At 45.2% G+C, this 25,406-nt stretch overlaps 1 protein-coding gene and 1 non-coding gene across 5 annotated transcripts in view; one reads left to right on the top strand and one right to left on the bottom strand.

Annotated features, from left to right (window-relative positions):
• Positions 1-17,895, top strand: part of RBP2 (retinol binding protein 2) — a 33,248-nt gene extending 15,353 nt beyond the window's left edge. For all 4 annotated transcript variants that reach the window (XM_043874831.1, XM_043874832.1, XM_043874834.1 and 1 more), the window contains exons 3-5: positions 7,273-7,451; positions 16,026-16,127; positions 17,641-17,895. In XM_043874831.1, coding sequence (XP_043730766.1) covers positions 7,273-7,451; positions 16,026-16,127; positions 17,641-17,691 — 332 coding nt within the window. In that variant the 3' untranslated portion in view covers positions 17,692-17,895. The remainder of the gene's footprint in view (positions 1-7,272; positions 7,452-16,025; positions 16,128-17,640) is intronic.
• LOC122676263 lies at positions 11,321-11,454 on the bottom strand. The gene has a single exon (XR_006335533.1). It is a non-coding gene; the product is annotated as a small nucleolar RNA SNORA33 (small nucleolar RNA).
• Positions 17,896-25,406: the final 7,511 nt, after the last annotated feature.

The following is a 25,406-nucleotide window of genomic DNA, read 5'->3' as shown; positions in this document are numbered from 1 at the left end:
CTTCCCTGGGGTGGAGCAGAGGTGACATGATTAACTAGCTGGCGCATATGGTAAAGGGTAGCCAAGAGGTCAAGCTATTTTTCAATCCAGAGAAGAAACGATGTTTGATTCAATTTGCATAGAGCCTCTAATAAGATTCCCTGGCTCTGGTCAGAAAGACTGACTGGGGCTGGTATTTCCAGGACAAACCTGTTCTCTTGGCAATAGACATTTTTAGATGCGATCTACCTCTCTGAACAACCAGGGACAAGCAATAATTTCTGTTTGGAGAGCCTTAGTTGTAAATGATAAACAGAATGTACTTGTAGGCAAAGAGTCAGGAGCACTTCCTAGCTGGGTACCTCTGAACCGGTCACTTAAATTCTCTGAGCTTTGATTTCCATATCTGTGGAGTAAAAATAGACTTGCTCTCTGAAGACCACTTAAATTTAGATTTCTAAATTTCTCTGTAATTCCCAATTCTTCCTTAGTACAGTCGACCCTTGAACAACAGGGGCAGGGGGGTGGGTGTGCAGTGGGGGCATGTTAAGGGTCCTGACTCTTCACGCAGTCAAAACTGTGCACAGAACATGTAGTTGGCCCTCCCTATACATGTAGTTCCTCCGTATCCGTGGTTTTGCATCTGCAAATTTAACCAACCACAGATGGTGTAGTTCTGTAGCTACTATTGAAAAAAATCCATATATCAGTGGACCTGCACAGTTCAAACCTGTGTCATTCAAGAGTCAGCCATGGTTTTGTGTGACACCCTCCCCTCTGTTTCATCGGGTTAACACATGATCCGTGGTTTTATTTCCTCGTCTCCTACCTGTGACTCCAACAGGGTTTAGCATAGCCTGGACCTCACTCAGCACAGAGGACTAGAGCAGGAACTCAAATTTCTACCCTTTGGCCAAACTATGGTGTGAGGAAACCAGTCCATGCAAACGAAGGTCTGATCAGGCTGGATTAAATGCCCTTGTGGGAAGCCAGGGCTGTATGAGGGAGGGAGAGCATCGATTAGTCAGCATTCTGACTGTTCCTTCAGAGCCCAGGACCCTTGGGCTGTGTGGAATGGCAGATGGCTGTGGAGATGCATAAATAGGATCTGAATGCTAATCTGGCCACTGTTTTGTTTTTTAAGCATTTAAAAAATATTTTTATTTATCTTTGGCCATGTTGTGTGGCCTGCAGCACCTTAGTTCCCTGGTCAGGGATTGAACACGGGCCCTGGCAGTGAAAGCCTGGAATTCTAACCATTAGACCACCAGGCCTTCCTGACCACTGTTTGATCAGAACTGAAAAGATCAAAGAGAAGGCTCCAATTGCATCAAATACCCACCAGCTCCTTGGCACTGGGTAAAGCACTTTCCTATCATTTTAACGGAATCCTTACATAAATAATGCTATGAGATGAGCTTTCTTTCCCCACTTTACTATGAGAAACAAACTCAGGACAGGAAGGTGAGTTCCCTGAGGCCACACAGCTGGGAGATCAGAGATAGGATCTTTGCCCAGATCTCACCCTCACTCTTTTACACCAGGAATTCTAATTGTGGACATGTGCAGAATTGCTTAGAAGGCTTGTAAAAACAAGAAGGGCCCAACCCCCTACTGTAGGTATAGGGTGGATCGCAGAATATACATTTCTAAAAGGTTTTCATGTACCTGCTTGCTGGCCCAGGGGTCTTACTTGGAGAACCACTGTCCTAGACCACAGTGCCCACATTAACCAATCCATAAGTATCTCTTGAGCTTGCACTGTGTGCCCAGCGCTGGGCCTGGTTCTATGGGGACACAGAGCAAAAAGCCAACATCGTCCTTGGCCTCACAGTGTTGAGACTTTGGAGAAAAGAGCAATGAACCCCATGAAAAAGAGGAGAATGTCAGGTAGTGCCTCCTGGGAGCTAAACTTCTGGGCCTGGAAAGCAGGTGAGGAAGGAGGCAGGAAAGGGTAGAACGTGCTGGAGCAGGTGAGGCTGGGTGGGGAGGGGCAGGGATTCAGGGAAAGAGGTACAGGGGGTATCTGGGAAAATGCAAAGAACTCTGAGGAATCTGGGGGCTGATTTCAACGATGCCAGCAGCTACCACTTAAGGAACCATTACCATAGCCACCAGCTCCCAGGCGGAACTCTCCTACACCATCACATTTAATCCCCAAAATAGCCTGATGCAGTTAGTAAATACCTCCACTTACAGCTGCTGCTCTGTGCTGCTTCCAGATCTGGACCCTAGTGACCAGGGATGTGGCTAAAGTTAGACTCCCAGACATCACCTGGCTCATTAGGCTGCATTTCTGGGGCAGAAGGAGAGAAACATGAGTCGGAGGGTGATATTAGCCTCTGCCTAGCATAAGCACATGTTTATACCAACTGGAAGGTGGAAGACTCTTTTTCAGCTTTTAGCAATTTTAAGGAAGGATTCACTTTAAAATCAGAAATACTTGACCACTTGGTCCTGCTTAGTCCTCCTTGCCAAACAAGGCAACTATTGCCTTAAAGGGAGAAAAATTGAACAGGGGATATTTTCACAACTACAGGGACCAGGAGACAGAGATAAAGGCCTCAGGAGGAGTTTTGTCAGCCCTTCCTGTATTATGTTCTGTGAAACCCTAACCAGCTGGAAATCCCACCATAGGGGGTTCTACAGCCACGTAAGGTTGGGAAAGGGCTTCCCAGGTGGTGCTAGTGGTGAAGAACCCACCTGCCCACACAGGAGATGTAAGAGAAGCAGGTTCAATCTCTGGATTAGAAAGTTCCCCTGGAGGAGAGCACAGCAACCCACTCCAGTATTCTTGCCTGGAGAATCCCATGGACAGAGGAGCCTGGCGGGCTACAGTCCACAGGGTCGAACAGAGTCAGACACAACTGAGTGACTTAGCACACATGCAAAGTTGGGAGAGGCTACATCTTGTACCCTGCTGTTGGAGCTACAAAGAATCTTTTCCAGATTAAAGGCTCCTTGAAGTTTTTCAGCATAGAAAACAGCCAGCCTGTCTTGATTTTAACTCCTCATTTCTCAAACTTAGTTGATCATGAGTTCCCATTTGAAAATAATTTTGACCACTAGTCTTTTATGAACTGAACCCATGGCAAACACCATGAGGCACCCTGGGCTCTGTGAATGCTGGCTGAGATGCCCAGGGGCTTCAGAGTGGCAGAGAGGGCATTTATCTCCCCCCACACCCTGGGGCCTACACACCTTCCCCCCAAACACCCAGGCTGTATGGCTTGAAAGTGCCCAGGTACCATTTTGTAAGCCACAAGGCTGAAGCCATCAGAAAACGTCCAGGGTTGGAGTGTAGTTCCTCCAGTTCTGAATTCCTGTAGAGTCGTAGGCCTAGTAAGCAATTTCTGTCTGGTGGGGACAGTGCACATGAGCTCTGGGGAACATCAGCTACTCCAAACAGGGAGGGCTCACACAGTTGGATCGAGAAGCCCTGTGGCTCCAGGGGAAATGTAGAGTCAGAAGTTCCTGGTATCTTGGGCAGCCCCTGAAAGTGCACAAACTGGAGTGGTCTGATGTGATGCAGTGGGCCAGCCCAGAGCTTATGGAGCACAGAGCTAGCTCTGGAGACAGGCCATCAGTTACAGGTTCTATTACCACCTCTATTGCTTCCTCACTGTATAATCCAAGGCAAGTGGCACAGCCTCTGTAAGCCAGGTTCCTCATTAGTAAAATGGAGATAATATCTGTGGTTTTTGTGGGTTTTGTGAGAGAATGGAGTGAGTGAAGTTTCCCAGGGAAGGTTCTACCATGGGGCACCATTCCTGGTTGATTCCAAGGCGCGTCTTAACTATCACCCTGAAGGTTCTCAGACAGCATGGCCCCCAGAGTCACCTTACCTAAAACTTAGCTCCTAAGTGCCCCTGTAAAATTTTTTCTCCAATTTGTCTGGTTCTACCTTGGTTCCCTAAGCTCAGAACCTCTGTTTTCACCTCCCAACTTGATCTTCTATACATCCATCCAAATGCCAAACCCTCTGATTGCTTCTCAACTGTGTAACCTTAGACAAGACACTTAACATCTCTGGGCCTCCATGTCATCAGAGAGATTTGTGAGTGAGATGCCATGAGAGATTTCTGCAAGTGAAAGAACCTTAGCCCTCTGAGGAAAGAATTCAACAAAGAGACCAAGATTATAAAGAAAGCACAGAGTTTATTAGAAGCACAGTATGTGTGGAAGAGTGTACAAAGAAGCAGTTTATTTAGGGCGGAAGCTGAAGTTGCATCCTTGAAGAAGAGCGCAGGTGTTCTTACATAGAGAGGTGTGAATAGGGGTAGCTTAGTTTGTGAATATGGGCTTAATCTTACCAGGCTTAGGTGGGAGTGACTCCCCTTTCCCTCTCCTATGATTGTATCCTCCGTAATTCCTTATTTGGACTTCCACCAGGCTCCATTTTTAATCTCTCCCGTAGCACCTACTTGAAACCCACAGGTGTGAGGGTGGGGTCAAAACTGCAATGCTAATCATACTATGATGATATTACAATGTGGCCAGGATTACTAGAAGATGACTTGACATCATCTCCGCTCCTGTGTTGGGTGAAGAAATCCTCTTGATCACAAGAATGAGGAGGCTGCCGTGGCTGCTTTGTCTTTCATCCAATCATCGGCGGTCTTTTTTTTTGCGCATTTTTTTTTTGCGCATGCTCCACGGTTTTCACATCAGAGTCTCTTGCTCAGATGCTACAAAGTTTTCGTCTTGGGTGCGGTTCCTCCATCATCGCCTCATTAAGTGCAAAACAAGGAGATGACTTGCCTTCTGCATAATACCTATGCATGAGGACCCTGTCCTCGGGCTTAGCCTTGACTTTTCCTACCTCATACTTAAATAGCAGCTTTCAAATTTCTTAAACTATTAAAGTCTTTCCCCAAAAAGCAACCCCCTAAGGAAATCTAAGGTCTAAAACTATCCAGAGATTCAGGGTCTGAGATAAGGCTCAGAAATCTATACTTTTTACATCTTCCCAGGTGATGCAGATGGGCAGCCAGTTTTGGGTCCCATCAGTGAATTCTTAGATGTGGCAAGTTCTCAATAAATAGTATTAATAATGAACAGTAGTTGAGCAAGGTGCTAGCATTCATGTATCAGTTTAGGGCAACTTGAACCTTTTTGTCTCTTCAACTTATGGTATGTAATCCTTTTACCTTCTGGGTTGCCTAACATAACTTGAAATTATTCCCTTATGATTAAAGTGTTAGTAGCTCAGTCATGCCTTGACTCTTTGCAACCCCATGGTCTGTAGCCCACCAGACTCCTCTATCCATGGGATTCTCCAGGCAAGAATACTGGAGTAAGTAGCCATTCCCTTCTCTAGGGTCTTCCCAACCCGGGAATTGAACCTAGGTCTCCTACATTGCAGGTGTATTCTTTACCATCTGAGCCACCAGGGAAGCCCCTTATGATAAAAGCTGGCTTTATACAACTTAGGATCCCAAAGACCATCCAGTTGAGATCCCTCCTGGATTCTGCTGTGATCCAGGCATCCAGCTTGGACCTCTTCTTGGTCCTTTGTGAGAGAGTAAGTGGTAGTGACCAAAGAGGGATTCAGAAAGAAATGGGTCAGAAAGGAAATGGGGAGAGAAGGTGAGTGAAGTGATGCTTCACTTCAGGGAAGTGAATCGCTGCTATCCAGGGAAGGATAGCAGAAAGGGTGGGGATGCAACCACTGGAGTTGTTCATTCTCTAAATTGACAGTTACTCCATGAAGTGTTGATAACTGCTGGTCTCATTCTTGGGCACAATAGTATTTATCCCCCACCAGATAGTACACAATTTGAAGTTTAATCAGCTACTACCATAGAGATGAGGCTGGAATTCTCAGAGAAACAGCACTCAGTGAATTTGAACTGTTCTTACTCTTGAAGTCATTATTACCTTGGGTTATGAGAGAATCAATCTCAGTGTGTTTTGAAATCTTCTAGGTAAACTGTCTCTAAAAAAAAAAAAATTAAAGATTTAGACTGACATCCAACGATTCTGGAGAATTCACAGTGTGTGTGTTTGTTGCTCAGTCATGTCCGACGCTCTGTGACCCCGTGGATTGTAGCCTACCAGACTCCTGTGTCCACTGGGATTCTCCAGGCAAAAATACTGGAGAGGGTTGCTGTTCCCTTCTCCAGGGGATCTTCCTTACAGGGATCAAACTCAGGTCTCCTGCATTGAAGGCAGATTCTTTACCATCTGAGCCACCAGGGAAGCATGAAATTTCACAGGCGTTAGGGTCAAATGTCAGATATGATTTGGCTAGAGACCAAAAGCTTAATGATGTTTGTAACAAGGATAGGAATGTAACAGTTCTGGTACTATCCTCTGTTTCTACATCATTTTCACAGGACAGTAACATTTTGGCTTGGGTGCCATTTTATGTACAGAGTTTAGCAGGAGGCAGGCTCAGCACTCAGATTCTTGCTGTAAAATGAAAAGCTTAGGAAATGAAACACACTATTGAAGGGCATGCTCCCTTTTACTTACAAATAGTCTCTAGGAAATGAATAAGATTTTCTTTAAAATATCAAGGCAAAGAAAAGGTGTAAGTGGAGTAGATACAACAAAAACTGAACAGTAATGAACTCTGCATGGTGAGTGTGCTGAGTTCCTTGTACTCTCCCCTCTACTTCAGTTTGTTTGAAATTTTTTGTAATCAAAATATAAACAATTATTCATCTTTTCCTTAAAGACAACAAAAGAAAGCTCTGAGCAAGTGTTGATTAAGTGTCTGATGTATGTCTAAGCTGTGCTGGGGGCCATGACTAAGGCAGAACAACCTCCTAAAGCTGCTATAAAATGGAAGTTTGTACATATGCTTCCTTTTGGAGAGCATGAATGAAAGTGCTGTCTTTACCCAGGATCTTGACTGGTTGCTTTTGAACAGCCTTTTTCTGTTTTAGACCACAAAGACTTCTGTTCAGCAAACTCTTAGGAGGAAGCCAATACGTCAATAGATAGAAGGGAGCTGCTGTGGGGGAGAGGTGTGTGCATGTTGTATATATGTACGCATGTGTGTGTATACGTGTGCACACACACACCCTGGGGAGTTGCAGCTCAGTGGTGAGCTCTGCCTGCTACCTCCTGTTCTCATCAGGGCCCCCAAGTAGGCTCCCAGAGACCCTGGGTTTCCTGACAGTTGGCTGAGATGCCCGGACTGGCCGTGTACAAGACGGCTCTTGCTTGCCACTTAAGTGGCCTGCCTGAGATCCGCGTCTCTGGTCTTGAGTGCTTGGCCTTGTTAAAGAAATGAATGAGTCTGGCTGAGCACCTCATAACCTTCACGACTCCCTGTGCCAACAGATATTGATTTTGCCACCCGCAAGATCGCCATCCATCTGACTCAGACGAAGATCATTGAGCAAGACGGCGATAAGTTCAAGACACAAACCAAGAGCACATTCCGTAACTATAATGTGGATTTCACAGTCGGGGTGGAGTTTGAAGAGCATACAAAGGGCCTGGACAACCGGAAAGTTCAGGTACTGACTGGGCTAGAGTTTTCACTGGCATGCTCTTGGTGCAGGGGCTGGTTTTTGGCTTTACAATGGAACAATGACTGAAACAACCTGCGAGGCATCAGGAGAGGGGCACCAGAATGGACTCAGTGATGCTGGATAAGCAAATATTGAACGTTTAGTGGGAAGAAGCAGGCTGGCCTCTGCGTGAAGCTTATAAGCCAGGGAGAGATTAAAGGATACTGACCTCTCAAGTATCCAAAGTAAGAGACTGACTCATAGACTGACGTGGGCCTGGCAGGCAAAGGGAAGAAGGCCAGGGGGAGTCATAGGGAAGGATGATATTGATGCCAACTGAATAGCATAGCTTCATCACAGGGCAGCCCTCCTCAGCAGCAGCCAAGCATTGCCATAGAAGATGAAGTCCTCATATTGCTAGAATTTTTATTCTTTTCAGGAGCTGTTGAGCATTCATATGTTTCTATATGCAATATCTCCATTTTAGATGATCCCAACTGATTTATTTATCTTTTAGAAAATTGTAATGCAAATCACACCCAAAAATCAGTAGACTAGATGAAGTCAGGCTTTCTCCAATCCTAGTAACTCAGAGAAATCTCTGTCAAGTTTGTGTCTTCAGTCTCAGCCTCACCTTAACTTGCAGGACATAATCGAGGAAACCCTCTGTGCATCAGAAGGCAGACTTCTAGCCTCTTGTACTGTTTGGATATAGGGAGGCACCTAAGGCAAGCAGACAACTGAGTGCAGAGTGGGAAGTGATCTCCAAGCCTGAGAACTGGAGTCTGCAGAAGAGGCAGGCCCTCACCCAAGGGGCCCTCAGGAATAAGGCAGAGATTGGTAGTAGCAGGGAGAAGTGGGGTGGTGGTGAGGCACACGAGGCCAACAGCAGGTCCTTCTCTCCTCCTGGGTCACCTGGTGGTATCACAGCCCAGTGACTAACTCTTGTACTGTCCACACTCATGCTCAGTGTGAATGTCTTTGGTTTTCCAAATGCAATTACACCTGGGTAGTCCCAACAAACACAAATGGGGAGAAATCCAATCTCAGTCATGTCCACACTCACGATCAGTGTGAACGTCTTTGGTTTTCCCAATCTAATTGCACATGAGTAGTCCCAAAACACACAAATGAAGAGAAATCCAATTTAAGGATGCCCACACCCAAATCTTAGCATCAAAAAGTGCCCTGAGATTGCACAGTCCAGCACAAGTCCATGCAGTTCATATAGGAGTGGTCAGCTTGAAGCCTCATGGTACCCACTCCCTCTGTGCCAGTACAGCCACCAGGACCTCTCTCTTGACTCCCAAGCTGAGGAGGGCTGGACTAAGACTCCTGTGCCCAGTTATCCATGCTCTCACCTCTACAGAAGGCCAGCCTCTTGGAGGGTCACAAGGAAGTAGGACCCACCAGCCTGCCTTTCCCCCTGAGCGCCTCTCACCCCAGAGTCCCACTCTTTCTGGTGCTTCCAGGAGCTCCTTCAAAGTTGGAGATCTCAACTCTTCCCCCAGGGCTCTGGCTCCTCTCTCGGCGTGTGGAGGAAAAGAGGTCATCATTCTCTGAGGACAACTCTAAAGCCAAAAAGGCAAGATTTTATTTCTCAATCAAGTTGTCCTGAGACATTGATCACCTTAGTCATTCAGTCTGGGTTGAATGGCGTTTAATGCCCCTTGCTGAAGAAAAGTGGGAAATGGAAAGCACTTTGGAAATGCTTCCATCAGAGCAGTCTTGGCAGGAGACCCGAAGCTCAGCCCTTGTGGAATTGCTCCCCAAGGGTTTACTGGATCTTCAAGGCTTTTCTGAACTGTGTGGCTGCAAGGTCAAATCATCAGACACCAGAACTGATAGGAAGATTTGTCTCAGGATTTTTGCATCCCTTTGCTGTTTTAACCTAATCAATTCTAAATGATTCATTTTCCCCTCACTTCTCAGTTTTGGGTGTGGGTTGTTGAAAAGCAGGCCTGTCCTCTGACTCATTCTTTTATCACCTTTGATGTTGGAGAACTCACTTTTAAAGGACTCCATCCAATAATGCCTACCCTTCTTTCTCTCCCTTCCACACACTGTCCCCTCTGAGAGCCATCCATCCTCTCTCCCAGATCAGCTCTTACTTTCTCACTTCTGGTTGATGTTTTGCCTGCAGTAAAAAGCCAGGGCTGATGAACATACATAAACACACACACACACACACACACACACATACAGTGGGGGTGCTGAGAAGTACCTAGACAGAATTTTCCCAGCCTCCAGTATGTGCTGTTCCCATGAGAAATACAACACAGACCAGGTGCCCTCAGCACTACCTTCTTCTTGTGACCTAACTACAACCGTTTAGCTGAAGAGGGAGGGGAGAAAGTGGGTGAGTCTATGTCTCTGATTAATTTCTATTGCTCACACTTGATAGCACACCCGAGTGCACACAGAAATTGTTCTGTATGCATGTGCACATTTGTGTGTAGTGCTCCTCTACTCCTCATCCTCTTATTCTCCAGGATCCAGGACACCACTGTCTTAACTCCTTGGTCATTTGCATGAGCCCCTCTGAAAATCTCCTCATTCAGCAGTTTGGAGGAGAGAGGTTGGGGATTGGTTGCAGCAGAGGCCCTTCAGGGCCCTGCAGGGCCCAGTTCTGTGATGTCCAAGGGCAGGAGTGAAGAAACCACATTAATCATGCATCTCACTCTTTTCTGAGGGACTCAGGGACCACCTTCTTCCTTCCTGTGGGTTGAATAAATTACTAGCTTCCTACACTTACTTATTTCTCAGAATTTAAAGCCCCATCAAAAATACACAAGCTAGGGAGTTTTGGGGAGAATGGATACATGTATAGGTATGGCTGAGTCCCATTGCTGTCCACTTGAAACTCACAACATTGTTAATTGGCTATACTCTAATGTAAAACAGAAAGTTTAAAAAAATAAAATAAAATACACAAGCTACCCAAAGTAAAATAAAACTATGAAGCAGTAATTGATGTTCACACCACAGGATGTCATGCAACCATATAAAGGAATGAAGTACATTCACACGTACTATAACACGGATAAACTTGGAAACTATTACGCTAAGTGAGAAGACAAACCCAAAAGGCTACATATTGTATCATTTATACGAAATGTCTAGAATAGGCGAATCTGTAGAGACATTAATGGTTGCCATTAGTAGTGATTGCTAATAGGTACTGGGTTTCTTTTGGGGGTGATGAAAATGTTCTAGATTTAATTAGTGGTGATAGCCTTACAACCCTGTGAATATATTAAAAATGACTGAATCATATGCTACAAAAGGCTGAATTTTATCTTATCAGAGTTATATCTCAATTAAAAAATAATGGTAGGGAAAAACAGATATGAAGATGGTGGTTAGAGTCATGAATTTGAGAGGACCCATGAGAGCCCAGGGAAAACAGGCTCCCCAGGAGGGGCCCCACCTGGGCGAGGCAGGAGGCAGAACTGACCCTTACTAGAGAATAGATGTACTGGGGAGAGTTTTAACATGCTAATAGTGTCTTTCACTGCTCCTAATTTAAACAGCTGTTATTTTTCTTTAAAGAAAACTTATTTGGGAGTGATTCAAATTTACAGAAAAGTTCAAGAGTGTAACCAAGAATATCTATACACTCTTCACCAAGAGTGACCAGTTGTTAACATTCTGCCTCATTTGCTTTATCATTTGTTCTTACTCTTTCCAGTATATACACATTGTTTTTTTCCTGAGCAATCTTATGGGTTACCCCTAAATAACTGAGTGTATATTTTCTAAGAATTAGAATGTTCTCTTGTATAAGCACAGTGTAGTTACCAACCTCTATAACTTTAACATTGACACAGTACCTGTATCTAATTTACCATAACAGGCTGTTATTGTTGTTGTTTTCTTGTGGCCATTTTCAGGGGCCTTAATGACTTCAGTGTCTTAAAGTCTCATAACATGGCTTTCTTATCACCAGCTTTTTCTAAATGTGTTTCTGCAGAAACACATTCAGGTAAGCAGATTGACTGATTGGCTATCATGTGTTGTTTTTAATGTTAACTTTGTGGGCTTCCCTGGTGGCTCAGATGGTAAAGTGTCTGCCTGCAATGTGGGAGACCTGGGTTTGATCCCTAGATCAGGAAGATCCCCTGGAGAAGGAAGTGGCAACCCACTCCAGGACTCTTGCCTGGAAAATTCCATGGACAGAGGAGCCTGGAAGGCTATAGTCCATGAGTTCCCAAAGAGTTGTACATGACTGAACGACTTCACTTTGGACATGGTAATGGAGAAACTGCAATGTGAGGCCAACTTCCTTCTTTAATTTCCTACAAGTCATCCTCTTCATCTTCATGGAACACTACTCTCCCTCTTCAGCATGGCCCAGAACCAGTGGTTTTCCTCTCTTATATCCATCTCCTCAAACTCAAGATCTGTGAAGGCAATTGAATCTCTTTTTAAAGCCTCCTCCAATGCATGGATAAAGGACAACTAAAAGTAAATTGAGTGGTGGCATTTTAGTTCATATAACTATTTTCTTCTCCCTTCTAATTATTTGCTTCATGTAAGAATGAGGCTACAGTATTATAGGTATTACCACAAATCGTTAGTAACTAATTTACTCTGGGGTCAGAAAAACTTTTAGTTAATCTTGTTCCCTAACATGAGTTATTAAAATAAAACATTGGGACAAGCCCTCATGCACCAACATTTTCCCCCTTTGTTCCTTCCACAAATTTGTTAAGCCCCTACTACCTGTGAGGCCTAGGTCAGGAGCTACTGATAAATAATGAATCAGACCCCCTTTTCTGCCCTCAAAAATCTAACAGCCTCTTGAAGTAGCAGACAAGTAGATGGACAATTACCATCTAGTTCTATGTTAATGGACACATGTACACTCCAGTGATAACCAGAACTAAAGCAAGAAGGTGGGGTGACTAAGACACTGTCAAGAACTATCAATGAAAATATCTACATATGCTCATTTATTTCCCCATGTGGATTTATCCTCAAGATTCTGTTTCAACAAAATCATTTAATCACAGACTTATTCAACAGTACTTCTCAGGGACCTATATGCTGATGACTATGCTGAGTCTGGGGCTGAAGAAATGAACAGCTGCCATGACCTCTTCTTTTATGAAGCTTACTGTCTATTGGAGACAGACATTCATTCAGTCAACATGCATTAGGTGTCCTTGATATGTAAGACAATATGGGCTGGGGACTGGAAGACTCAGTCCTTGCCCAAACAGAAGATGTGAGTCCTTTCTTGTCTATTTGGGAAGGATCTCTGGAATATTCCAGATAATAAATTCCTTCCAAAAGGACAAAAAGAGCAACCTATGAATTAAACTTCTCTTTCAGAGGGTAAAGCGTCTGCCTGCAATGCAGGAGACCCGGGTTCAATCCCTGGGTTGGGAATATCCGCTGGAGAAGGAAATGGCAACCCACTCCGGTACACTTGCCTAGAAAATCCCATGGACAGAGAAGCCTGTAGGCTACAGGCTACAGTCTATGGGGTCGCAAAGATTTGAACACGACAGAGCGACTTTACTTTCACTTTCAAGACATTAAAAAATGTGAAGCTTAGGATGGCCCTGAAGGAAGAGGAGATATATTTTCTTTATTAAACATGTAAAATTGTACTGCTAAATTAATTGGGGGAATATTAATATATATACATGTTTAAAAAAATTAAACACTATAAAGTGAAATTCCTTCCTATCCTGGCCCCCAGCCCCTCAGTTCCTTCCCCAGGGACAACCACTATTAAAGATTTTCTTGACTCCTTGCAGAGAACATATTCAAAACATATGCGTGCATCCCCAATCCCTCTTTCTTTCATGCACATGGCCCTCCTCCTTGCTTCTTTGACTTAAACTATACACTATGGAGACTGCACTTCTCCGTAATATAGAACTGTCTCCTCCTTCCAAGGACTGCAGAAAAGGGAGGAACCACACTGTATTTAACCAGTTACCCACTGATGGGATTTATGAGGCTTCAGGCCTTTGCTGTAACAAACAATGCTGTGATGGGCTGAGGAGTTAAATAAGGAGAAATAAAATTGTACATAAAATATATAATTTGGTCAAGGTCAAATATTATTTTAGAAATAGGTAGATTTAACAATCTATAGAAAACAGATTTATACCAAAAAAAAAAAAAAAAAGATAGACCTGAAGTTGCAAGGACAGTGAATTAAGATAAACACACAGGTTTGTTTATCACCAACTGGGTTTGCAAGATAGGAAAATAAATGTCTGGTCCTTAGCATAATATCATTCATAGAGGCATAATATGGTTTGCACATACTTGGAAGAAAACCAGCTCACATCAGGATCATCCTTGAGGAATGATAGTACCCACACACCACCACTGCCTGGATGGGAATGATATCATCACTTCACGTGCAAGCCTAATGTGGGCCCAGAGGTGGGTGGCCTTGGAGGACCGCTTAGGGATAGTACAGATTGTCCCTAGGCATGTAATAAGACAGGTAAAGAGGGGAACAGAAAGAGGAGAAGTGGGGCAGAGTGTGAACTTTGTAAATATGTAAATTTAATAAAAGGTTAGAGCCTCTCGTGGCATCTCCAAACTGCTGGTCAACTTAGCCAGGTTGTCTATCACAAGCTCTGCATCTCTGCTACCTTCTCTGTGCCAATTGGTCAGCAGTGCTGCCTGGAGGAAACCCAGGACCAAGGGAAAGTCCACCTCCTGGTTCTAGATGACAAGGTTAGCTTTGGAGTCATCCGTGCAGTCCACTGCTAACTAAGGAGTTTCCCTGCCTTTATTCTTGCCCTCCAGTGGGCAGTCCTCCAATGTGTTTCCTGCAGGGAGAATTCCCAGAAGTAGAATTTCTAGGTCAATGTTATATTTTCAAAGGTAACGTAAAATTGCCCTCCAAAAGATTCATACCGATTTATATACCCACTGGCCCTATATGAGGGCCCATGTTGCTCAGCATCCCCTCCAACTCAGTGTGTTATTAGACTCTTTGATCTTTGACCACAGAATGAATTGTATCTGAAAAACAAACAACCTTAAAATGTGCATGTCTCTTTTTTTAAGTGAGGTTGAATATGTTTTTCATGTTTAAAAGCCACCTGCTAGGGCGGATTTGTTTTTGTTTTGTTTATTTGCCTGTATTTTAAATTTATTTATTTTTAATTGGAGGACAATTGCTTTACAATATTGTGTTGGTTTCTACCATAGATCAACATGAATCAGCCATAAGTAAACATATATCATCTCCCTCTTGAACCCCCCCTCCATTTCCCACTCCATCTTACTCCTTTAGGTTGTCACAGATCACCAGGTTTGAGCTCCCTGCAAAATACAGCAAAATTCCCACTGATCATCTATTTTACACACAGTGATGTCTATGTTTCCATGCTACTCTCAGTCTGTCCCACCCTCTCCTTCCCCTCCTGTGTCCACAAGTCTGTTCTTTATGTCTATGTCTCCCCTGCTGCCCTCCAAATAGGTTCATCAGTACCATCTTCCTAGATTCCTATGTGTGTGTGTGTGTGTGTGTTAATATACGATATTTATTTTTATCTTTCTGACTTACTTCACTCTGTATAATAGGCTCTTAGGGTTTTTTTTTTCTCCTTATAAGTTGTTGGTTTGGTGTCTTATGTTGAATTTCCTACAAGATTAATGATCTTCTCCTCATTAATTTACAGGAGGGCTTCCCTTGTGGCTTAGCTGGTAAAGAATCTGCCCACAATGCGGAAGACCTGGATTCAATCCCTGGGGTGGGAAGATCCCCTGGAGAAGGGAAAGGCTAACCACTCCAGTATTCTGGCCTGGAGAATTCCATGGACTGTATAGTCCACGGGGTCACAATGAGCCAGACTGAGTGACTTTCACTTTCATTTTAGCTTCGCTGATTGCTCAGTTGGTAAAGAATCAGCCTGCAATGCAGGAGACCCCTGGTTTGATTTCTGGATCGGGAAGATCCACTGGAGAAGGGATAGGCTACCTATCCCAGTATTCTTGGGCTTTCCTTGTGGCTCAGCTGGTAAAGAATCCACCTACAATGTTGGAGACCTGGGTTTAATCCCTGGGTTGGGAAGATCCCTTGGAGAAGGGAAAGGCTACCCACTCCAGTATTCTGGCCTGGAGAATTCCATGGACTGTATAGTCCATGGGGTCACACGACTGAGAGACTTTCACTTTCACTTTGTATATAAGGAAATCAGGTCTTTGTCTGATATGAGTTACAACTACTTTTCCCAGTTTGTTATTTATCTGTTGACATTGAGTTATTTTTCCCTCCCAGAAATTTTACATGGTAACATAGTTAAATTCATCATCATTTTCCCCCACTGATCTAGAATACTGTCTTTACCATATGGTAAAATGGAAGAATAGAAATCTTTCCAAGAGAAGAGAACTAGCCGTGATTAGCCGATCTGGCTGGAATGAAGAGTGTGGGGAAAGGAGGCTGGGGGCAGGGTAGGGAGGGTGAGGCTGTCATGGCTATGGCTTGAGGGCTGTGTCCTGGAGCCAAGCAGGAGCCCGGGAGTGGCTGCAGGTTACATGTGTTCAGTCCCCATCAAGACCATGGGTTTGATTTTGCCTGGAAACCTCTCATTACAGACTCTGGTTGTCTGGGAAGGCGATGCCCTTGTGTGCGTGCAGAAGGGGGAAAAGGAGAACCGAGGCTGGAAGCAGTGGGTTGAGGGGGACAAGCTCTATCTGGTAAGTCTCAGGGTCCACCCAGCTTCCCTCTACTCTGCTTTTGCCAACTGCTGGTTCACCTCACCATGCACTTTGACAAGAAAAATGGCCCTCCCTCCTCCCCTAAGCTCCAGCCAAACAAGTGTGGTCATACAGTTAGAAAGTCATTCCTTTCTGGCTCAGGGGACTCCAGGAGGAACTCTATATGGCTGTTTCTGTGAATGGCTGCAATTAAAAGGAAAGTTCAAAATGCTGAGTTAGGAAGCTGAGATCCAAGGAGAAACATAGAGAGTCTGTTAAAGATCAGCTAGGGAGAAATGTGAGGCACAGAATTAAGAGGCCCTGGAGGAGGCTGAGACCAGGCCTCAGTGATGTGAGCCTCGGAGGAGAGGGGTCACCATAGGGGTGGGATGTCATGGAGACAAGTTGTACTGGGGGCAGCTGGGCCTGGGAACTGCCTGTGAATCACAGGCACTCCCCTCTCATCCTAAGGTACATCCACCTGATCCCAAAATATTTTGTGTTAATTTGGCACCAGAACAGAGCAGTTGGAACGATTGCTGATTTCCTTGAATAAATTACGCCTGTCTAAATAGCTTAATTTTTCACACTTCAGTCTTTAAAATTGATGCGTCCAACATTCAAAGAGTGAAAAATCTTTCACTCCTTCATGCATTCAGTCACTCATTTGTTAACTGAATGACTCATTCAATGGATGACTCTTCACTCATTCATTCATTCACCTGTAGAGTCAGGCAGATACCTGCCCCCAGCGTCAGTATTCAGGTCACACTCACAGGGTGTCCTTCAGAGCCAGACTGACTCACCTGAGATCTTTATTTCAGAGGCAATGTCAACCAGTGATGAATGGGAGGGAGTCACCATGTTTTCCATCGATGGTTTTCCCTACATGCTCCGGTTTGGATGATAGATTTTTTTAATTGTAGTACAAACCCTGGTGGCCCCTATGGCTAAGACAATGGATTCATTGTCAACTGGAAAGATTTTTGTGGTTGTCCCACACTCGTGTTTCCTCTCCCCTGAAAGGGTCATAAGATGCGGGTAAGGCCTGGGGACTCCCTCTGTCCAGAAGAAAGGCAGCATCTTTTCTACCCAGGCAGGCATGGAGGAGCCCCTCTGCAGCCCAATCTACCAGACACCAGAAAACCCCTCACCAGGCCTTCCAAACACTCTCCTTTCAGATCCTTCCCTTCACTGTGGCTTTGCTGCCTCTTTTAAATTAAGCGATGTTGCTTTAATCATGAGAGTAGGAGAAATCCCGCCCAAGAGGGTAATTTCTTTGCATTTTTCATTTTTATAGCTGTTCAAGCTCAATTCAAGTGTCAAAATCAAATTACTGCTACCTGCAGGGCACGCCAGCTGATTGGGTCTCTGAAATGCTTTTTGCCTGGAATGACTAACTGTCCTCTTTATTCCATCTCCCCTCCTCTCTGACTCAGATGCCCAGAGGGCTGGGGGTGGGTGGAAGGAAGGCCTGGCTTGTTAGTCGCTCACCTGCTTTTTGATGTTGCAGGAGCTGACGTGCGGTGACCAGGTGTGCCGTCAAGTGTTCAAGAAGAAGTGATGGTTTAAGGAGGGCCTACTGAGCGTGCATGCCACACTCCCTGTGAAGAGTTCTCTGCCAGCATTGGGGAGCAGCCATGGGGACCCTCCTGGTCCTGACAGAGCCCATTAAGATATCTCGACCTCTCCTGCTTCTGAGATGGCCCACACTATGTCTATGGAGTGTGTTTCCTCCCTGAATAAACCTTTTTTCTCTTTCAGTTCAGTTCAGTCACTCAGTGGTGTCTGACTCTTTGTGACCCCATGAACTGCAGCACGCCAAGCCTCCCTGTCCATCACCAACTCCCAGAGTCTACCCAAACTCATGTCCATTGAGTCGCTGATGTTATCCAACCATCTCATCCTCTGTCGTCCCCTTCTCCTCCTGCCTTCAATCTTTCCCAGCATCAGGGTCTTTTCCAATGAGTCAGCACTCTGCATCAGGTGGCCAAAGTATTGGAGTTTCAGCTTCAACATCAGTCCTTCCAATGAACACCCAGGACTGATCTCCTTTAGGATGGACTGGTTGGATCTCTTGCAGTCCAAGGGACTCTCAAGAGTGTTCTCCAACACCACAGTTCAAAAGCGTCAATTCTTCAGTGCTCAGCTTTCTTTATAGTCCAACTCTCACATTCATACATGACTTCTGGAAAAACCATAGCCTTGACTAGATGGACCTTTGTTGACAAAGTAATGTCTCTGCTTTTCAATATGCTGTCTAGGTTGGTCATAACTTTCCTTCCAAGGAGTAAATGTCTTTTAATTTCCTGGCTGCAATCACCATCTGCAGTGATTTTGGAGCCCCCCAAAATAAAGTCAGCCACTGTTTCCACTGTTTCCCCATCTATTTGCCATGAAGTAATGGGACTGGATGCCAAGATCTTAGTTTTCTGAATGTTGAGCTTTAAGAGAACTTTTTCACTCTCCTCTTTCACTTTCATCAGGAGGCTCTTTAGTTCCTCTTCACTTTCTGCCATAAGGGTGGTGTCATCTGCATATCTGAGGTTATTGGTATTTCTCCCGGCAATCTTGATTCCAGCTTGTGCTTCCTCCAGCCCAGCGTTTCTCATGATGTACTCTGAATATAAGTTAAATAAGCAGGGGACAATATATGGCCTTGACGGACTGCTTTCCTGATTTGGAACCGGTCTGTTGTTCCATGTCTGGTTCTAACTTTTGCTTCCTGACCTGCATACAGGTTTCTCAAGAGGCAGGTCAGGTGGTCTGGTATTCCCATCTCTTTCAGAATTTTCCACAGTTTATTGTGATCCACACAGTCAAAGGCTTTGGCATAGTCAATAAAGCAGAAATAGATGTTTTTCTGAAACTTTCTTGCTCTTTTGATGATCCAGAGGATGTTGGCAATTTGATCTCTGGTTCCCCTGTTTCTAAAACCATCTTGAACATCTGGAAGTTCATGGTTCACATATTGCTGAAGCCTGGCTTGGAGAATTTTGAACGTTAAAAAAAAAGACATCTGGATGGGTTTTAAACAGGAGTGTGTAACAGGAACAGACATAATCTTCCTTCCTTGAAAGCTGGCATTAAACCAAATCAAAAATCACTCCTCTTCTTTGAAACCCTTTAATCTATTCCCATTTATTTCTAGAACTATTGGTTTTATTCATAAGCAGAAGTGATTGGCTACATGGTGGTTTTCTGTGAAGCTTTTGTTATTGTCTATTTTTTAGTTGAAACCCTTTAATTTATTCCCATTTATTTCTATAACTGTCAGTTTTATTCATAAGCAGAAGTGATTGGCTATATGGTGGTTTTCTGTGAGGCTCTTGTTATTGTCTATTTTTTAATTTAGTTTAGCCTCGTTTGTTTGTTGTTAGTTTCTGTCTGGGGTTGTTTTGCCTGGAAACATTCTCTGACCAACACAGCAGCCCCTATTAATTCTTGGACATTGTCTATTTGAGATTCATTCCTTTGGATAGCACATTTATGTCTTCAAGATTCTATTTTAAGAAGCTGATGCCTTCCAGCTTGTTCTTTCCCTGGAGAAGCCTGAGTGGAACTACCTCTAAAAGCCTCTGCAGGTCTGCGGTACCAGCTGCTCTTGGTTCAGGTCAGCCCTACAGCTCCAGGCAGACCAGCACGCCGGCAGAGAGGTCACGAAGCTCTGCAAGGTAACCTGAGTTCAGGTCCCATTGCTGCATTTCTTACTGGGGTCACCATAGGCAGATCATCTGACTCCTTGTTTTCCTCCTCCATAAAACAGAGAAGATAAAAATAACATCTTCTCCACTGGGATGGGTCACTGTGAGAATTAAGTAAGTTAATACCAACAGATTGCTTGGAACAGGACCTGGTATGTACAAAGGGCTCTCCTAGCTCCAGTCATTATGTAGAGTTACTCCCTCTAGAAACCCAGGGGTCCACATGACTGAATGCTAAGTAGCAAGAGGTCAGCACCTCCAAGGCCTCCTGGTGCTTCCAGAACATTAGGTTCGTTACTCTGAGCAGCCTTGTATTTTCCTGCTGGGTTCACAAATGGAATAGTGCACATGCAACAGCAGAGTAGTTAACAGGGATGGACTTAAGGTGGGTCATTCATGGGGTCCTGAGAAGGCATCTCCTCACTCCTCTGTAATGAGGCCTGGAATCCCACAATCAGACAAGCCTTGCCTTTGAAAAGTAGGCTCATGCCAGGAGGGGTAGCAGCTGGTGTTAGCACACTCTGGTGTGATTTGAATGATCATTGATCCCAAACATCCTAAATGGGTTTGGGGATGGAGAGGAAGGCTGTCAGCTGCCTGAGTGACCCAGGGTCAGTCTTGGCTCAAGCCCTTGTGACAGGAGGCTGTGACATGGGCCTCCTGGCAATCTGTGCTCCCCTAAAACCATGTGATGTACAAGGAAGTGACCCATGGAGCTTCATGTTGGCTGGGGACCCAGGGGAAGTGGGAGTTCTCCCCATGGTTGTCAGGGGCAGGGAGCCTCCTAAGGAGGTGCAGGTCCATCTCCTGGGGCAGGCCAGGATCCAAGTGGAGGAACTGGTGAAGGGGGCCCTTGTCCCCAGCTTCCCAGGAGCCTTTCTGTGTTACTGAATGACCTCCTCACCCCTAGTCTTACCCTTGCTCACTACAGCCTCAAATGACCCTCTCATTTGTCCCCCAAGAAAACCCTATTGAATGAGATCACTGGGGACTAGCTGAAAAGTATTCTTCACACATAAGGGGTTATATTTATTAGTAATTCTTGATCCTAGTTTTTGCAAAGTGTATTCTAGGGAATCTTAGCCCCCCACGATTCTGCTCAAATCTTCGTGGTCAAATGAATTTCAGAAATGCTGAGAACTACATCCTCTTCTTAAGAACATGCAGTGAGAATTAGTATTTTAAAGCCCTACAAAGTCCTTCAGCCAAGTAGCTTGGCCTTAAACCCCAGCACTCCCTTCCCCTGCAGTGTTTCTTGTCCACAGGGTGTTTTGGAAACACTGTACATCTGCATTCAATGAGAGAGAACAAATGACTTCATTTAAAACCCTCATTTCCAAATTCCATATATATGCGTTAGTATACTGTGTTGGTCTTTATCTTTCTGGCTTACTTATAAAAATAAATGGGAAAAAAAAAACCCTCATTTCCCAAGTGGGATTTTCTCAGTATATTTTTTTCCCCACAAATGGAGAGTAACTGAATTACTTTATATATGGTGTGAAAGACTTTGGCTGTGTTCATGCTACTAATCATTCTTTTTCAACTAAAATGCATCTGAACTCATCAGAAGTGGTCAAATGAGAGGTACCCATTTTATCTACTTTTTATAATTTTATTTACTTATGCTTTAATTTTATTTGGCCACACCATGCAGCATGTGGGATCTTAGTTCCCTGACCAGGGATCAAACCCATGTCCCCTGTATTGGGAGTGTGGAGTCTCAACCACTGGACAACCAGGGAAGTCCCTAGAGGTTCCTATATTAAAGCCAAGGGAAATACTTGGGACCTGGGCCAGCTGCCCAGTCCTGCACTCACTGTGAGTGAGGTAGGGAAAGTTGCCTGCCTCTTATTTCTGTTCTTTCAGCCCATTTCAAAACCAAATCATGACAGGATTGCCTCGCCCCGGTACTGACAATGCTGTATGGGGACAGAGTGGAAGGGGTCACGCTGGTGGGAAAGACACCCAGACTTTCAGGACCCCAGCCTTCAGAGTGCGTTATAAGGTTGGGGTTAACTATAAACCTGGGAGCTAAATCTTGAAAGTTAAAGAGAACTTGTCAGATGAAAATCTCGGCTCACAAATGGGCAGCGTTACGAAGTGGTTCAAGTGCCGACTTCCATGTCAGCCCTTGGATCAAATCCTGTCCCATCTCTTTCTAGCTGTGTGATGGTCAGGCAGTTACTTCTTGTCTCTGAGCCTCTGTATATCAGCAAAGTGAGGAATATGGACTGTGATTCATGAGGAGTAGTCAGGATTGAATAAGATCTTGGCACAGTGACTGAAACAACAGCCAATATCATTATTATCCTCAGTGTTCTTTATCTGAGGATTCCAAACTTAGACCAGTGGTTGGCTGAATTCATGGATTAAAAACCTGCAGATGTGGAGAGTCACCTGTATTATGACATTTTATGTAATGGATATAAGCATTTCCAAATTTTTGTTTCCATGGGTGGCCTGGAATCAACCCCAGGAATACTAAGGGACAAATATGTGTTTGTAAATATACAAATGTATATACATATATGAACTTCCCTGGCGGCTCAGATGGTAAAGAATCTGCCTACAATGCAGGAGACCCAAGGTCTGAGTCAGGAAGATCCCCTGGAGAAGAGAATGGCAACCCCAACCCACTCCAGTATTATTGCCTGGAAAATCCCATGGGCAGAGGAACCTGACAGGCTACAATCCGGGGGTCACAAAGAATCAGACACGACTGAGTGACTAACACACACACACACATATATATATACACATTCTCCATCCCAGTTCCACATATTTATACATACATATATAATAAGTGATTCCCTTCATTAAAATTATTTGCTTTCTAGAAGCTTTAACCCTAAGATTCTGACTATAGTCCTCTAATGTAAAGATCACCAGGAGGACTTTGATTAGAATCACAGATTCCTGCCCCTCCCTTTCAAGATTCTGACTCTGAGGTCATAGGCACAGTCCAGAAATGTGTGTTGTTATAAGCTCCCCGGGTGAGCACCCACAGGTGCTTGGCAAGCACATTGAAAAACCCTATCTTGTTCAGTAAAGCATGATTGATTCACTTTACATACACAATACCAAGCAAAAGCCAGGCCCATCTCTGCAGGTGGCCAAAGGTCATGTGAACCACCCACACAGTTCTTTCTGCTGTGTGATATCAGGACTGCTGCCCGTGTGGCTGAGCCCTGTAACAGAAGTGATGTCCACTCTTTGGAGCCGGTTCATGACAGAGGAGGCCTTCAGACCCTGGAGGATGATAGTGGATGATGGGGACAGGGCACAGCAGAGAAGGAAGTGGCCAAAGCAGGAGGCAGAAAGGCAGCGAGGGATCGGGGTGGTGGGAGCGCCACACCTACCTGTGATGGTAAGTGAGGAGCTGGGTGAAGAAGATAGTTATTCAACCAAGGCAGGTTCTGAAGGCCTTGCTGGGCCTCAGTGGGAGCATCATGGGGGCCAATGTAGGCTTCTGAGAGCCAAGTGATGTGATTCAACTCACAGGCCAGCAGCGATGCTCGACCACTGTTGGCAGGCAGGATGGAGGTGAGGAAAGGGACTCAGGCTGCTGCAATAAGTCATTCATATGAAGAAGCAGTGAGGGACCCATGTTAGGGCCAGGGAGTGGTTGCAGGAAGCAAGTGAGGAAGATGAAAGATGCTGGGAGGGAACCCTGTACTAGGTGGTGATTGCACGAAGCTCTGAGAGGAACTGAGGCCACAGGATGGTGTGAGTTTGGGGAAAAGGGAGAAGAAGGAGCCTCAATGCAGCTTAAAGCTGAGGGGAGAGAGGGCCAGAGAGAAGGTCGTGGGCTTGGGTTAGGCCTGCTGCGCAGGAGGTGAAGAGCAGTGATTGCAAAGCCCGCGTGCCTTTCCCATCACCCACTGCCACGCTCCAGTGGCCAAGTGTCACCCCCTACATCTTACCTCCCTGCTGGGGCAGGACACCGGGCTGGGGCTGAAAGAGGGCCAGGCTGCAAAGACACTCTTGAGGCCAGGAAGTGATGATGACACCAGGAGGGAGGGGAGGGAGGAGGAGAGGGAGAGGGCGAAGAGAAAGGAGGGGACAGGATGGGAGAGGGGAGGGGGAAGGGCAGAGGGAGGAGAGGGGAAGGGAGGGGAGGAGGAGAAGAGAAGAAGGGACAGGAGGGGGGAGGAGGAGAGAGGAGGAGGGACTTGGGATGGAGTCCGTATTCACCTTGAGTAAGGGCAGAAAAGAGATGCAGATGCAACCTTGACTAACCAGGCAGAGCAGCAGCAACTGAGACACACCCCAGAGACTTTCTCTAGTTTTGCTCCCCTACATACACAGGGAGCTTTGCTCCCCTGAAGCATGAGTGCCTGCTCAGTCATTTCAGTCACGTCGGACCCTCTGTGACCCCTTGGACTGTAACCTGCCAGGCTCTTCTGTCCATGGGATTCTCCAGGCAAGAATACTGGAGTGGGTTGCCATTCCCTCCTCCAGGGGATCTATCTTCCCAATCCCAGGGATGGAACCCGAGTCTCCTGCATCTCCTGCATTGCAGGTGGATTCTTTACCACTGAGCCACCTGGGAAGCCGTAAGCATAGGAAGTTTTCTTTAAATGCAATTGGCAAGTCAATACAGAGCAGGTGTGCTTACAGGCGCTCACTAGATCTGGGTCCTTAATTGGTGTTCAAAGAGAGGATACAGGCACTTTTGTTAATTCATCAGTGCTAGAACAGTTTCTAAGACTAGGACAGGAGATCCCATTTTACAGAAGAGGAAACAAGCTCTGACTGGCTCTAACACTACGCAGAACTTCACATCTGGTAAGTCATAGAGCAGAACTTGAACCCAGGTGGGTCTGTCACCAGAGTCAGAGACCCTTCGTGGGGGAGGTGGCCCCTGGCAGGAACAGAGTGGCTCCCCCCATCCCTTGATGTCCAGACCCACCCCAGTAGGCTCTGGACCCCTGGATGCTCAGGAGACCAAAGGCCATTTCTTCCTTGTTATTTGAAATCAGGTTTCATTTTTCCTAAATTAACATTCACTATGTCTCTTCCAAGACTAAGTCTGTGGACAAGACATGACTGGAAGTCACTCATTTGCATTCTCCCGGTTGGGGAGTTGGGTCCCGCCTCTGTGAAGAGCCTGACAGGACAGGCTTCCTGGAACTGATTTTTCCACTTGAACTGACTCTTTTCCCTCATGATTTGTGATTGGTTAGAAGGTCAGGGGTTAGGGATATTTAATTTTGTCTCACTGATTACATTGGTTATGTAGATGGATGCAGTTAAAAGCTGGAGCTTAAGAAAATGAAATAGAAATGAACTAGATAGAATTTTCAAGAACTTCCAAGATTTGGTCATAGATTTTCTGGGGCTGGACTCACTTTAGTTGCTCCTCATGCTTCTTGGATTGCCAAGGTTATGGAAAGTGAAGGGGCACCAAGGAGAAAACCTGGAAAATATGGTCAAATTCCACCTTTCTTTAGAATATTCTAACAGAAAATGCATTCGGCCAATAAGAGATTAGTGAGCTCCTGCCAGGGTCAGAGGCTGGAGACACAAATGAGTCAGTTTACTCCCGTCAGGGAAACAGCCTTGCTAGGCA

Source organism: Cervus elaphus, chromosome 19, assembly GCF_910594005.1.
Source record: "Cervus elaphus chromosome 19, mCerEla1.1, whole genome shotgun sequence".
NCBI lineage: Eukaryota > Metazoa > Chordata > Mammalia > Artiodactyla > Cervidae > Cervus > Cervus elaphus.
Note: the sequence above shows the minus strand (reverse complement) of the source record. Positions and strands in the feature narration are given on the sequence as shown.